General features: G+C 51.4%; 1 protein-coding gene across 4 annotated transcripts in view; it reads left to right on the top strand.

The window, feature by feature from the left end:
• The window catches only part of PRICKLE2 (prickle planar cell polarity protein 2), a 108,019-nt gene extending 98,605 nt beyond the window's left edge, over positions 1 to 9,414 (top strand). For all 4 annotated transcript variants that reach the window (XM_052777754.1, XM_052777756.1, XM_052777755.1 and 1 more), the window contains one exon: positions 7,488 to 9,414. In XM_052777754.1, coding sequence (XP_052633714.1) covers positions 7,488 to 8,356 — 869 coding nt within the window. In that variant the 3' untranslated portion in view covers positions 8,357 to 9,414. The remainder of the gene's footprint in view (positions 1 to 7,487) is intronic.
• The last annotated feature ends 4,492 nt before the right edge of the window (positions 9,415 to 13,906 follow it).

Raw genomic sequence — 13,906 nt, 5'->3', positions numbered from 1 at the left:
TTTTTTTTAAATGACATTAGCAACAATACAAAACAGTGGATGCTGTAGCAATGTTTATCCTACAACTCCCCTCATTAAGCAATCAGGACAATGCTAAGATGGAGTTTGTCCAGGGAGCTTTTCTCATGAGGAGGAGCCTGATCCTACCAGAGGTTAATCACTTCCCAGAAGATACTGGGTCCATCGTAGCCCTGCTCTCAGTGCTTGTGCTCTGCCTTGCTCTACTTGTGCTTGCGTTGCCCTCTAAAAAGGTTTTGCAGGGGCTGTATGTGCCTAGCAGCTGAATTAGAAATCAAGAGCTGATCTCTGCTGATTCCAAGCAGTCATTTCCACAAAATGCCAGCTGGTCAAATAGCCCACTTAAGAAAGTACCTGCAGGCTAAATGTTATTCTCTGGGAACAGGCTCTTTGTGTGCAGCTTGCAGAGAGCAGGAGTGCTTTGGAGGTAGAAGTCATGTTGAACGGTGACAGTGTCGTATGCAAAAGGAGAAACAGATTTTAAGTATTCCTTGAGAAGATGAGTTTGGGTGAGGGTAACAGCCTCATCTGTCACAGGCATAAATCCAGGAAAAAAAAAGATGTTAAACTGGTGCCATTACAGGGTGGAATGTGATTTCACATGTACGGCACACGTTTCTCTTGTCATCTGTGTTGTGAGACGTCCAAAGGCCCCAAATAGCTTGTTTTTCCAGGACTAAACAACAACTGTGATATACCCAGAAAGCAGAGAGAAAAAACATATGAATATGCACGTGGGTCAGCGCTGATCCCTATGCGTCTGAGTTGCAGAGTGACCCGACGGCATCATCTGTCTCCAGTGCCCTCTTCTTCCTCTGCCTGAGGAGGAGCCGAAAAGTGGGAGTTGGGGAAGAAAAAGCCCTGTTTCTCAGGGCCAGGGTTATATTTTCTGGAGAAGCATTCAATAGCCCAGCCTCTCCTGCACCGGCGGCTTGGGAGCAGCTCCTGAACACCTTCAGGGATGGCGGTGAGGGGCTTGGGGTGAGGGCTCCAGGGACCATCCCCATGTCCCCGGTGGCACTGCACCCCGCAGGTGCTCCTCTCCCGCCTGGGCTGGAGAGAGGGGCTGCCCCGGGTGCTTCAGCTGAGTTACGCAAGCCAGAAAATGACACATTGGCTGTTCCTGACTTTTTCTAAGAAAAAGGAGGCTCCCGGCTCTCCAGCACGCTCCTACCACCATCTTTCCCCCAGACACGGGCAGCGTAAAACCGCTTCCGAGTCAGAAAATGGGATCCCTGGGGGAATTTCTTGCAATTTTGAGACCCAGGTGTAACATTCCCCAATCCAGGCTGGGTCATTTCAAAACCCAACATGTGAAGATAGAGGTTTTCCATCCCAAAGGGCCAATGCCAAAACATTATAAAACCTCCAGGAACGTTTCTTTACCCCCCTCACTCGCTTTTTGCTGCTCAGCAGTGGGAGTTTGGGCTTGCTTACGCAGGGGCCAGCCACGTGCATGCCTTCACCCCTTTGCTGTCACACATGGACGTGCTGAAGCACATGGGGTAATGACCAAACCAGAGGGAGAGCCGAAATGGACTTTTGGAAGGAGATGTAGTCAGGGGAAGCAATAGCACATCATCCTCATCCCAGCCTGTCGGCCATCCTGCCTTGTCTGGGGAGGGCGTAGGAGCTGGTGGTGCCAACAAGGGAGGTTACACGGGTGCTTCTGGGTTAAAATCCAGCCCTTTTCCCAGGCAGCACCCGTGTAGGGACTTCTTTCAGCGAGCCAGAGGGACTGATCGGGTGGGGAATGTGCCCTGACACCCATGGGATGGCACGCGGTGGCACACCGTGGGAGGCTGTCGGCACCACGACCCCCTTGGCCGAGCACTCTGCTTTCCCCCGAATTGTTTACTTTCCACGATTTCCACTTACATAAGGGTTCTGCTTTATTTCTGCACACTCTGAGGTCTCTCAGAAGTGAGATGAGGCTGAGCTATAAACAAAGTCCTGGGCAGGCTGTTTCTCCTTGAGTTCTTTTTCAGTTCTCGGGGTTGAACTTGAAATAAACCCTGTTTCAGGGGTGGTGAGGATGTGCCTGCCTGGTGCTATGGGAGAGAGAAGACTCTGACACGGGGGGGCTGGACACGAGAGATGCCGTACCGTCCCCTCCTGTGCCTCTATAGCTGCACTTAAACACTGGCTCTCTGGCCGGGGTGCAGGGTTTTGGTGCAGGCAGGCACCTCCGTGGGTATCAGGTGGTGAGGACCGCGATGGACAGGTGTATGTGTACACTATAATAAATGTAAAGGCAAGAAGCAAACGTCAGCATGGCCCTGTTTGTCTGCAATATCCTAAGTCACGGCATTCTGCATTCCCCGCCGGGGTGAAGCAGACGATGCTATCTCTGCAGTGGGATGCTGGCTGCGGCGAGGCCTCACCCCGTGTTAGGCCAGCTTCGTGGGGAGTTTAATTTAATGGGGGCTGGGAGCTGCTTCCCCTCATGGGAGGCTTCATTCCCAGCCTCACAGCCAGCGTACATGCTCTCTGTGGCCCCTCTGCTGTCATTTGCCAAGCGGTTTAATAATTCATAATTAATGCAACTCGCAGCCCCGGTTCAGCAAAGCACACAGTGAGATTTAAGCGCCTCCGAGTGCTTTGTTGTGGCAAGGTTGTAGAGGTGATGCTCACGAGGAATATCTTTGTGCCATCGCTTTGCTTACTCGGTTGTTATTTCCCTCGGCAATGTTTTATGGGATAAACATGGTTCTTAATAGGGGTGGGGAAGGACTTCAGAGGGGATGGTACAGCATGTTCTTAGCAAACCATAATGTTAACCAGAAACCTGCTTTGTGTTCCCAGCACTGTAGCCAGCTCAAGTTTTATATCGAACGCCCGCAGCCGAGCTACAGCTTTCACTTGTGCTCATTCGAAAGGCGTGCGTTTCCATGGCTCCGGGGTGAAATATTGAGCCTGGCAGCCCCACGCAGCGGAGAACGGCAGCAAAATAACCTGCTGTGTCCACGTGCGCCGCGGTGCTGGCTCCAATCTGGCCGTGGGATGGCCACCGGCCGACGCACCGCGCTGGCGGCAGCAGGTGCCATCTCTCCTTTTCCAACGCAAGAGCCTCTGGGGCAGCCGCCGACGGGTGTGCTCGGTGTCTCAGAGCATCATTTTGCAGAAGGAAAGTCTGGTGGGATCGGTGCATCACCCCTGGGTTTGCACCCTTGGAAAGGGCTCGGTGACGTGGTAACAACCATCCCGTGCCTTGGGCCAGAGCAGGGCTCCTGCTGCCCTGGACGGCCTCGGGAAACAGATTCTCGGGTTTCCTTGTTAGAAAAAAAATCACCGCTGCGGGGTGGGGTCTCCCCTCGCTTGCTCTTTCTTCCAGATTAGGGCTTGCTCGGGTTATTAGCTGTGTTCCCAGATGAAACGCTTCATTAAGAAGGAGCTGCAGCGGCTGTAAATAAATACTGGTAATTCAAGAAGATTGGGCCTCAGTGCACTGGTGTGGCTCTGAAATGACCGCAGGAGAGGAGGGTCGGTGCCACCTTCGCCCTGTCCAGGCCAGTGCAGGACCAGAGACCCGGAGCCGCCCTGCGTGTGCCTGGGCATCCGCTGCCTTCGGGTGCCTGGGAAACCCTCCGCTGCGGGAGCCTGCCCCGGCCATCTTCTGCTGTGCTTGCACAGGAAGAGTTTTCTTCTTCTTCAAGCTGAAATTTTCCTTGCAGGAGTTCAGCAGAACTGGGGAATAATGTGTTCCCCTCCTCTTCGCAAGCATTTTTTTCTGTGTTTGAAGGCTGTTATTATATCCCCTTCAGCCTTCTCTTCTCTAGACTAAACAACCCTGCTCTTTCAAACTTTATTCCTACGTTATATTTTCTAGATGAAGTTTTTCAGACAAATGGTTATTGCTGTACTCTGAACTCGCTGCGGTCACACTGGAGCTCCCCTGGCTTGCTCCTACTACGCCTTGCTGAGGCTTTATGGCTCCACAGAGAGGGACAGGATCATTTAAGGAGCTTTGAAAGACTAATCTGGGCCTAACCCCTGCTCATGATGCTTTACACCTTGCATTGGTGTAGATGTAAAGTTAAGCCTGGAGCCACCTTTGGGTTTCACGTGGGTTAGAAGTTGCATCTTTGACCTGGTACCTGCTCTGCGCACCATAAGAGCCATGCAGAGCTCTCGGTGCCTTCAGTGATGCTGCAAAAGCACAGCTTTGCTCCTGAGTGAGCAGAAGAAATCCTTCGCTGCCACCATGAGCAGGTAAATCAAAGTTTCCCTGACCCCTGGCCGCGCTGCTTGCTGGGTCACTTGCTAGTGTGGCTCCCCAAAAAAAGGCTTGTGCACATGCAGCCTGCCAAATCTGCCTGGAAGGATGCATTTGTCCCTCAGCAAGGAGCGTTTCCCACTCTGTCGTATGGAGAAACGAAGCCGTTGGGTCTCGGGGTGGCTTTGCTGCAGCCTCCCGAGCACAGGCTCCATCGTGCCCTGAGCTCCGTGTACTGGCGATGGTGGTGTATGTGCTCTGTGCTGGATTCCTCTTACAATCAACATTTTCCCAGTGATTCAAGATCTTAAAATGTGTGTGCTTAATTATAATCAGGCCGTCTGGATGAACAGCCAGAAACATCCCCTAGACCTAATAATCTCTGATTAAACCTTGCACTCCAGGCATGAGCCGTACGTGTATCACGGGCTCCTCGTCTGAAATTGCTGCCCGCTGTGCTGACCAGCACTTTGAAGGGGAAGAAACAAAAGCACTCATGGTGTCTGCTGGAGGTGTGTGCAAGGGGCTGGAGACCCCCCATCCTGCATAAACTAAACCCGTGAAGTGCTGGCTCTGCCTTTCCCGGAGCCGGAGCCCCCCACTTATCGCGGCTCGCTTTACTCCCAGCAAAAAGAAACACAGGTTTCACCGCAGGTCATCCCGCTCGGCCACCACGGCTGCATGCAATGCTCCTGCCGGTGATGTGGAGGACGCAGATATGTCTCGCTTAATTTGAAAATATTGGTTTGCTCTTTCCATGTCTCCGGAGCCTCTCCCCAGATGCTTGTTTTTATTCTTGCTGGATGCAGGACCGGAGGAGAGAGATGGCTGCAGCGAGGGAGCCGAGACCCGCGGGTACCATCCGATGTGGCGGGCTGTGCGCCGGGGGCGAAGCACCGGCTCACCCCATGCCCCTGCGAGGTGGGACGAGGTCGGCCCCTTTCAAACGATGCTGCCAAAATCAATCTGCTGATGCCGCAGAAGCATCCTGCGGTGTTTGGAGCCGCCTGCACAGCACTGCCATTGCTCGTTCTTATTGCGGAGCTGCGCCGGTTCTCTTAATGAAGGGTTGCATAAATGTCACCGAGGGCTCATTTTCTTTGGCGTCAGCTATTGTCTGACAGATCTGATTAAGGCCACATTCGGCTGTCAGCAGCCATGATTCACATTCGGATCAGCTCCGCAGGCCATCCCACTGTTATTGTGGCTTTTCGGGAGGTCTGTGCGCATGTTACCGAGTCGCTTTTCCCTCCCGGGGGGCTGCTGGGCTCCTCCACGGTGGCACAGGAGGGTCATGGGCAACAGTGCCTGATGTGACAAACGGCATCACAGCGATCAAAGGCAGAAGATCACGACTCCGGCGAGGAGCTGGTGTGTGCTGGGAATCACTCAGTCCCATGACGGGAGCAGGGAGCACGGGCAGGCAGGTCCTCGGAGGGGACGGGGAGCCCACGCAGGGCTGTTTCCAAAGGGCAGTGGGCAGGGTTGGGTTAGCTCACTGGAGATCAGCATGGCTTAGGAAAAAAAAAAAGGCATGAAGCTGACTTGAGAAACGTGTCCTTTTTGAAACAAAACACATCTTTTCCTTTTTTTTTTTAACCCAGCCTCTCCCTTTTCCTGCGGCGTTCAGGGATCGCCTTCGCTTTACCTTCCTCTGTAATCATAAACTCAGAAACATCCCCATTAACAGCAGAAAAGCAAAGGAGCAAATGGCTGCGGCGGCTGGGACTCGGGGAGCAAAGCCAAATCATGCGAGACCCAGCGGCAGCTTGTGCTCAAGTGCTAAAGCTCTCCCTGGTGCCACCGAGGGGAGGATTTGGAAAACCTCCCCATCTTTGCAGGAGCTGTTGATCTTTTTAAGGCTGAGTGCAAAGAAACCCTGAAGCAGCTCATGAGTGGGGTTAGTGACAGCAGCCCTTGTTCTTGTTCAGGTTTGGCAGGCAGCAGCTAATGCTGAAGGAGCTGAGCTCTCGATGAAATGTAAGCAGCTTTTGTTAAGGGAAAAAGAAGTTTATTCTTGAATTGTGGGCTGGGTTGTTGGTTTTCTTAATTAATTTACAAAGTCGTAAATTCTCGGTGATTGCATAAGGGCTGTGCGTCATGATGAAAATCCTGCTGATGGTGCACAGCTCTCCATTTGGTCTGCACGGGGAGGTAGTCGGAGAGGGACGGGGAGAAGAGCGCCAAAGCAAACACTCTGCGTTTGATTTGGGATGAAATGGATTTCCTTTGAAAGAGCTTGCGAAACATGTTGTCCTGAGCTTGCAATGCAAGCGCTGACTGCTGCCAGTTGTCAAGCCAATGTGGAGATAGTCAGAAAATAGATAGAAAACGCCCAGAAAACAGGCCAAGGACTAGGGTGACGTGGGGTGCGTCGAGTTTCTCGCTGATGGGCAGGTGCTGAGCAGACACCCCACTTCTCTGCTGCCAGGTGAAGGCTTTCTGGGCTGGAGGAAAGCACCTTGCAGGAGCTCAGGGCTGGCTGGCCCATGAGAGAGACCCAGTGGGCCACCTTCCCGAGCAGGGCAGCCCATCCAGCTTGACCTGACGTTCCTGGCTCCTGCCCATGTGCAGATATCCCTGGATATCTGCAGGGATAGCCTGACCCTCCTGCTGTCCCGCTGCTTACGGGGAGCTCCAGAAGACCTTCTGGGGCTCGGGTGTTTCCTCGCCTCTTGGGAAACCCGACTGCACGCCCGTGGCCAAGGCTGCCCCTTCGGTCCCCCCACGGGTGTCATTCTGGGGACCTGCGCGGTGCGGCGTGGTGACAAGCCAGTGGCCCCGTTTTCAGCTGCCCCTGACATTGTGCAGTCCTTCAAAACGTGTCGTCGTTGCACAAGGTGTGGGTGCCAGATCATGGCACCCTAGTTATCTCAACATGCGGGAGGCCTCAGGTTACCTCTGACGCATAATTTCTCACTGGCATCACTAGTTATTCCTATCAAGCCGCAGACAGCGTAGACATATGGGGAAGGAAGTCGTGAAAAGCAACTTGGAGTCCAACTCAAAACACCTTAAATTGGTGTGATTTCCCCAAAGGAGGAACTGCCTGCTCTTTTAAAAAAAAAAAACAAAAAAAAACCCCAAAAAATCATCCTCTTGAAGGGCTCTTCAGGACAGCATCTAAACCACCATGTTATTTTTTAAAGCAAAAGTCTCGGGCCAAACCCAGCCTTCTCCCTGCATCTCTGCTGATAGAAAATTCTCCTCCTTAACTCTCTTTTTTTCCTTCCTTTCCCCATTCCCTGCAAAGGCCTCTCTGCAGACGGTGGAGCCAAGCGCCAGGAGCATCTCTCCAGGTTCTCGATGCCTGACCTGAGCAAAGACTCGGGCATGAACGTCTCGGAGAAGATGAGCAACATGGGGACCCTGAACAGCTCCATGCAATTCCGAAGCGCCGAGTCCGTCCGCAGCCTGCTGTCGGTGCAGCAGTACCAGGACATGGAGCCGAACCTGCACAACCTCGCCAGCCCCCTCGGGTACCGAGAGCGGCCGTCGCACGGGCGGATGCACCAGAGCTTCGACTACGGTAGCGGGGTGCCCGGGGGCAAGCTGGGGGCACAGGAGGGCTCGAGGCATGCCCCCATGAGCGAGCGTACGCGCCGGCGAACTAACCTCCGGGATGACGACCGGCATTACCGCCCGCACCGGCCCCGGCGGTCTCGACGTTCCCGGTCGGATAACGCCCTGCACCTGGCCAGCGAGCAGTGCTGCCGGCTGAAGGAGAGACCCTCGCTCCGAGCCAGGGACGACTACGACCAGTTCATGCACCAGAGGAGCTGCAGAGAGACGGCGGAGCAGGGTCCCCGCAGGGACGTCTACGGCCACTGTCCCCGGACGGTGTCGGATCTCGCCTTGCAGAACCACTTGGGTGAGAGATGGGGGCCCTACTTCGCCGAATACGACTGGTGCTCGACCTGCTCCTCCTCTTCGGAGTCCGACAACGAGGGCTATTTCCTCGGGGAGCCGATTCCCCAACCCGCCCGCCTCCGGTACGTGACCAGCGAGGAGCTCCTGCACAAGTACGGCTCGTACAGCATGCCCAAGTCTTCCACGCTGGGTGGCAGGGGACAGTTGCACAGCCGGAAAAGACAGAAGAGCAAAAACTGTATCATATCCTAATGGCATCCTTGCCAGGCACCTTGGGAGAATGTAAATTAACTCACAAACTTGCACTGTTTTAGATCATGTAAGCGCTTTTATTGTAACGAAAAAGACCTGAAGAGTAGGGATTTGTAAGAAGGTTGTAGACTGGCTTCTATAAATAGTCATAATCCTGGGCACGGTGAATATATTTTGCACATCTTACTTTGGAGAAAAAAAAAACCCACAAAAAAGTTCACTTTAGCCTGTAATATTTACCCAGTAGTTTTTCCTCTTTCTCCCAAATACTGCCACCCTTTTGAGTTCTGTTTGTCCGTACGTTTTGGTTACCACTGTTGACTCTCAGCATCAGTTTGCCGGTAGCTTTTGCTTGCCACCATGTTTTTGTTTTCCATTAGCCATGTTGGTAGGTAATTTTGTCTCTTGGACCGTGTGGGAGCCTAAGTTATTTCCATGATTGTTGTAAATGCAATGTAAATGAGAGTTTGGAGAAAATATTTTTGTATTTTGTAATATCAGAGGAATTTCTATATCTTAGGAGTCACTGGGAAAATGCATGCACATTCAGAATTGTTTTCAGCCAGAGCTAACCAAACAGTACTTTGGATGCCCCCTTTCCATTTCATCATCAAATTTCTTAAGTATACCAGTGAGAGTTTGAGTTGTCAGTTGTTTTTGCGGTTTGGGGTTTTTTAACCCTTTTTTCTGTTTGTTTGTTTTGATCCTGGTAAATAAAGAGAACATTTTCTGATTCATTAAATCTCGAAGAGGCCTCGGTGGCATTTTGAAGTCTGCTCACGCCTGTGATTTGCAGGTACGCTCCATCAGTCAGATACAGGAATCCTGACAGCTGCAAAAGGGACTTTTCTTTTTTATTATTAAATAGGAAAGAACAGAACTACCAAATGTCTGCAACGTTGTAAATGACCAAAAGCCGGAGAAGGAATTTTACACCTCTGTAGAGAACGCTGAAGTTACTAAACGTTGAACTATTATTTGGAGTAAATAAAAGTGTAAATGGTGCAATTGTGTGATGTCAGCATGACGTTGTTTTGAATATAGACTTGTCTTATGGTGCTCTAGTCTCCTGGGTTATGTTAACTGCTGTTCATTACCAAGTGGAAGTCTCAATATTGCCTACTGCCTAACACATAAGAGAACGACTGCAAACTGCTCCCCGCGGGCCTGATCCTGCCCTGGCGAGACACCCTCACCCCTCCGAGCCCGCTTGTGGCCGGGGGGCTCGTGCCCCGGGTGGGCTCAGCCCCTGCCTGCGGAGCCGGGACGGCCCCACGGCAGCCTCGCCATGGCGGAGCGTTCTATAAATAGGGCTCAGCTGTATTGTGTTATGGTGGATGTGAGTTTGTTCTCTGTATGCTTTAAACCGTTGGGGTCCTGCCGTCGCGGCGCGTCCCGGAGGATTGCAAGCCGACGCCGGTTGTCCCGCTGCTTCCCGGGGAGGAGCGGGTTGGCAAAAGGGGCTCTCGGCACCCAAAGATGCAGGTTAGTGCCTGAGGGTGTTCAGATAAAGCTGGGCGGCCGCATCGCCCTCGGCTTCTCACGGCATCGCCCCACACGCTGCCTGCCGGCATCTTGGGGTGCCCTGCGCCCCGGGAAGGAGGGTCCCACTGCAGGGCTGGTGCCGGCGCCCGCGGGGACCCCCCCGTTGCCTACTCAAAGCAGCAGATGCAGAAAAATCTTGAAGATGGATGTCTCCATACCACAGGCTATTGCTAGGAATTTTTTTCGTTGTTTGTAAAGGACAATGTGATAATTATTATTCCTCTAAAAAGAAAAACAAAGAAAAAAAAAAAAAGAAGTGACACTTAAGTATATTTAAAAAAAAAATAATGTTTTTTCCAGTTGGAATAAATGGAAGTATTCATCCAAAGGGAAGAGTCTCGTGTATGTTTTTTGCTCTTAAGGAGTGTTGGTTAATCGTGAGTAGAAAACTTGATTGTCATTTAGCTGGTCTTGCAGTAAAAGCACAAGAACCAGCTCAGCCCCATCCCTGATGTGGTTTCAGTGGGCAGGGAAAGCCGACGGAGGAGCATCTCCTGCACACCATGCGTCTTCCCCAGGGTTGGTCACCCAGACCCATTTTTTGGTGTTAAAAAAGCCAAGTCTTCGCCTGGTGTAAGTCAGCACGGCTCTATCGAAATCCCTCGTGGGCCTCCGGCTTACGATGGGGGAGACTTCAACCTGTAATTTATAAATAACAGCCTTTTCCTTAGAAAGATCACCGATCTTTCCATGTTTTCCAAAACAGACCTGGTAAAAGTCAGGTAGAGGTATTGCTTCCAGTGACAAGTGTGACACTATAACTACAGGTTATTATATAATTGGCATTTAATATGTACAATTTAATTCATTGTCGGTGATTAAAAGCACAATGAATGTTGTCCATCAGCTCTGGTACAGCTGAGCTGCTCTTTGCACAGCGGGAGCCTGAATCACTCGGCAAATGGCAAAAAACTAATCCCCAGCCTTTCCCTTTTAACTACTCGCTGCCTCTCCCCAGGGGTAACGTAACAAGCTTTAAAGACACCTTGCAGCAGAATTGCAGCACCTTTTGCTGTGCAATTTTGTACCAAAATGCAGGGCCCAGTGCCCCCATGCATGGGACAGTGTCGCTGCTGGAAGCGGCTCTTCAAAATCCGGTTCTTGTGGGAGAGCGTTTCTGCAGACCACGGATGTGCAACCCAGCTTTAATGCAATGCTGGAATCAGAACAAATGGGCAACAAATTAAGGTGATAAGACTATCTCGGGTAATGTTCCCCTCTGCCAGGCCCTTCACCAGCACAACAGAAAGGTCTCGGATCATATTTTGTAAGAAAGACGCTGCTGGCAAATACTGAGTTGGTACAAATTTCAGCAATAGGAGTGCAAATGCAGCTTCCAAACCTTTTTTTTTTTTCATATGGGCTCCAGAAGTCCCATACACTTTGAGACACATGGTTAAAAAAAAACAAAAAACCCACCGCTTTTTTTCTTTTTCTTAGCCCGTTTGGAGTATGATTAACCATTTCTGACAAACCCACTGAGCTTGAGGGATGGAGCTATAAGTCTGTAAAATTCTGCTCCGTCGCCATCTGGCCCCGCTGCTTTACCTCTCTGTGGGAGCAGGGGGCATGTACAGCCATTTTCTTTCACATCCCCGAGAACTGAGTAAAGGTGACACCACCTGAAGCTCAGGATGAGTGTCAGAGGGTCCAGTTTCCCAGGATGGGAAGGGGAACTGGGCGCAGTGCTGGGCTTGCTGGGTTTGGCAGCGGGAGTGGGAAGTTTTTGTTGGTGCCCTGCACAGCTGTGTTGCCAGCGTCAGCCTGGCACACTGTCAATGGTGCTTTAAACAAAAAAAAAAAAAAAAAAAAATCTGATCAGGTTTATTGCTGCCACAGTTTTCTTCCGTAAAAAAAAAAATTTTTTTTTCCCTTTTTTCCCCAAAAAGTCCTTGGCAAGATGCACCCAGTGTGACCCCAGGGGCTGGGCTGGCTTCAGCGGTACCCTGGCCATCCCAGCGTAGCCACGCGATGCTGACCGTGGCTTTGCGAGGCGCGGGGGATTAGGCTGCCTTTAGCAATCAGGCTTGGAGCGTGCATCGCCTCCAGCGAGCTGGTCCTGGGTACGCAGACACGCGACCCTTCAGCAGCCGTTACCTCCATTGCAAAGCCAACATCTGCATTGCACGTTTGGCTGCAGCAGGAGCACGGCGTCCTTCATGTCCACATTCCCCAGCAGGCTAGGGGGGCTTGGTAAGCCCCTGCGATACCCAAAACGTCCCAGTCCCAGCATGGGCAGCCTGTTGGCCCAAAAGCCACTGGAACTGTGCAGGAAAGCTTCCAGCCCATTGAGGCTTGTTTTTTTGCAAAGCCAAAAGCCACACAGCCTCGAACCCGTGTAGAAAAATTATAATCAGATGAGCAGAGCCTCTGCGGAAAGATGCAGAGATAGGAAGTATGAGGTTAGAAATAATCAGAAGCACCCTGATCTGGAAATTGTTACACGCGGATAATCCTGTATTTGCAACCGGCCCAAGTGGCTCTGGCTACACAACCCCTGCCAAGCTCGCGCGAGCGAGCGAGGGTGGGAGCAGCCTGTGCTGCCGGGGTGCACGGGCCCAGCGTGCTCGGTGGCTTTGGAAACCCGGCTGCTCAAGAAGAGGTGCCTGTGTGCAGCTTAAAGACAGCAGCGTTGGGTGGTGGTTTAATTAATGAGAGCAGTTAGAGGAAGGCTGAGGGCTGCTCAGAAACGGGCGTGCGTTTAGCGTCACAACTTAATACCCCAAAAAGAGCTGCCCGTGCTGCACGGGGCTGGCAGCACCAAACCTGGCACTGCTCTGCCGCTGCTGTCCCCGCTCCCCAGCCCCCTCCTCAGCTTCCAGCTAATCTGGGCTCCTGGGCTGGGAGCTGCCATGTTATCTGATGAACTTTTGCTCTTTCAGGCTGAAAAAAAGACCCCTGTTCCTTGTATTTACATACGATTATGCTATTCTTGAAATCTAGGCTGTCCTCATTCTCCCAGAGATTATCTGCCACCTGATGACCATCCTCCACGGCCAGGAGACGCTCATTAGCTAATTTCAGAGGACTTTTTATTTTAAAGATTTTTTTTTTTTTAAATGCAACACATTTTCAACCTAGATCCTTAAAACTATTTAGGAATTCAGCTACTGTTTGAGTACAAAGGGGAGTTGGTGGCCAAGGATGCTAAGGGCCGTGAACAAGTCACTAGAGAGCTGGGTCCTGTTTCCAAAAGCATCCACAAGTCGTGACATATCAGTGCATTTGCAAACTGTACCCAATAATAACATTTTTTTCTTGTAAGGACTGGATCTTAATTCATCCTCTGGAGCAGGAGTCTTGTTAGCCAGGTTTCACCTCTCCATCCCCCATGAGGTGCTGCCAAGCCCACCGCCCTGCCAGGAGACCCAGAGCAACCGCAGCCGAGAGCCGACCCTGTTTCCCACCCTGTCATCACCACACATGAGTTCACCAACCCAGACACTTGCAGTATCCGTTTTCTGAGTTAGATAGCATGGTTTGATCAGCTCCCTTTGCTATTCTGAGTGTGAGATCACACCTTCCCATTCCTTTTTAAATTGGCTGCAGACAAACACCGACGAGCTGAAGGGTGTCAGCTCTGCAGCCTCCGGCTCTACATACAGGCAGTTTTGCTTTGGAGAGTCCCACTGGCACCTGCCTGAGTCTCATTTATGAAAGACCTTACCATTTTCCACAGCTATTTCAATATTTTACAATATTGAAAGAAAGAAAATAAATAAATAAAAAACTTTTATTACCAGGCAGGTACTGCTAGATGCTGACATTTCATTTGTTAGACAGCAAGACACTGTTATAGTCACTTCCAGTGCCAAGAATGCCTGTCTGGACCTCTGTGTAGGAAAAAAAAATGAGAAAGTTTAAATTATTTGATTCTGCTGCCTCTGTCCATTGACACTGGACTCCAGCGTTGTGCTATTGCCTCCCTCCATGTAACGCATCAGCTTCATCTGTCTCCAGACTTCATCCTCACCTGGGAGGAGCGGAGGAAGCCAGCTCACAGAC

This window comes from Harpia harpyja, chromosome Z, assembly GCF_026419915.1.
Source record: "Harpia harpyja isolate bHarHar1 chromosome Z, bHarHar1 primary haplotype, whole genome shotgun sequence".
Taxonomy (NCBI): domain Eukaryota; kingdom Metazoa; phylum Chordata; class Aves; order Accipitriformes; family Accipitridae; genus Harpia; species Harpia harpyja.
This window is presented reverse-complemented; position numbering and strand designations above follow the sequence as displayed.